The sequence below is a fragment of the Condylura cristata genome, unplaced genomic scaffold (assembly GCF_000260355.1).
Source record: "Condylura cristata isolate star-nosed mole 26May11 unplaced genomic scaffold, ConCri1.0 scaffold00035, whole genome shotgun sequence".
NCBI lineage: Eukaryota > Metazoa > Chordata > Mammalia > Eulipotyphla > Talpidae > Condylura > Condylura cristata.
This window is the reverse complement of record NW_004567136.1, coordinates 15644184-15645299: the sequence shown is the minus strand read 5'-3', so window position 1 is coordinate 15645299 and position 1116 is coordinate 15644184. Positions and strand designations below refer to the sequence as shown.

Below are 1116 nucleotides of genomic sequence, written 5' to 3'. Positions count from 1 at the left end.
CTGCTTTGCTGGCTGGAAACTGAGGCCACGCTGGGGTCAGCCCCGTCGGAGACCCCCGGCCCCCCGACACGCTCCCCTCAGGAAGCGCGTCTGCCGCCGCCCAGGGCCGCCGCACGGGTCGTCCCGGTGACCTCGGCCGGGGCCAGCGGGCAGAGGGCACAGTGCCGCTGCCAGTTCCGCGCGGCAGGCGGGGTGACACCCTCCCGGGCCCCTGCGGGCTGCCGCCAGCGCACGGCGTCAGGGAGAAACCCGACTCCGTTTTCCCAGTTTCAAACAAATTATCAGCCAGAATCTAAAAATACAGCTGCTCCGCTTTCAGCTTCCGGAGTTTTCCCTTTCCCGCCAGCTTCCCGGGCTGGCCGCCTTCCCGGGAGGGGCAGCAGGTCAGAGACAGACAAAATACAACTCTCAGAGGGCCCCGGGTCAGCTAGCCACGGTGTGGCAAAGCACAAGGTCTTCTGCGGCCCGAACACTACATGAGCAGGACCCGAGCCCGGCCCCAGCCCGACACCCCGACTCCCGAACCGGACCCCGCCGAGCAAGGCTGGGAGGAGGGTCTGGAGCCGGAGGGGACACAGGGGCTCCCGCTGGCCCCGCACTGGGGCCCCCGTGGACGCAATCGGGCCACTTGGGTGAGGGGGGCGGCCTCGGGGCTCCCCGGCCTCGGGGCTCCCCGCCGGGGGGACCCACCTGGTTGCTGCAGGTCCGGTAGCGGATGTTCCGCCCTTCGCAGTCCCTGGGAGGGAGGGGACGGCTCAGCGCCGCTGCCGGGCTGCCCAGCGGGCACTTTCCCTGGGCTCAGGACCCCGGGGCAAGCACAGGCCGCGGCCCCCCTTCCCGCCCCCACCTCCCGCACTGCGCCCCAGCCAGCTCCCCAAGCACGTCTGCGCCTCCGGCCACACGGCCTCACCAAGCGCAGGGCTGGGGCCTCTGGGCGCAGGGGCGCGGCTGCAGCCCGGGCCCTCACCTGCCGCTCAGGCACCTGCGCAGGGAGTAGGACGCGCCCCCGCCGCAGGTGCGCGAGCAGTCGCTCCAGCGCCCCCAGGCGTCCCAGCCGCCGTCTTCCTCCTCGGCCGAGCGGGCGTCGCCGGCCGTCTGCAGAGGGACGCGGACAGG

At 72.6% G+C, this 1116-nt stretch overlaps 1 protein-coding gene across 1 annotated transcript in view; it reads right to left on the bottom strand.

The window, feature by feature from the left end:
• LOC101622143 (ADAMTS-like protein 3) overlaps positions 1 to 1116 on the bottom strand; it is a 43528-nt gene that overhangs the window by 23893 nt on the left and 18519 nt on the right. Inside the window, exons 7-8 of the mRNA XM_012732697.1 lie at positions 968 to 1095; positions 691 to 736 (exon numbers count right to left, since the gene is read on the bottom strand). Of these exons, the coding sequence (XP_012588151.1) occupies positions 691 to 736; positions 968 to 1095 (174 nt within the window). The remainder of the gene's footprint in view (positions 1 to 690; positions 737 to 967; positions 1096 to 1116) is intronic.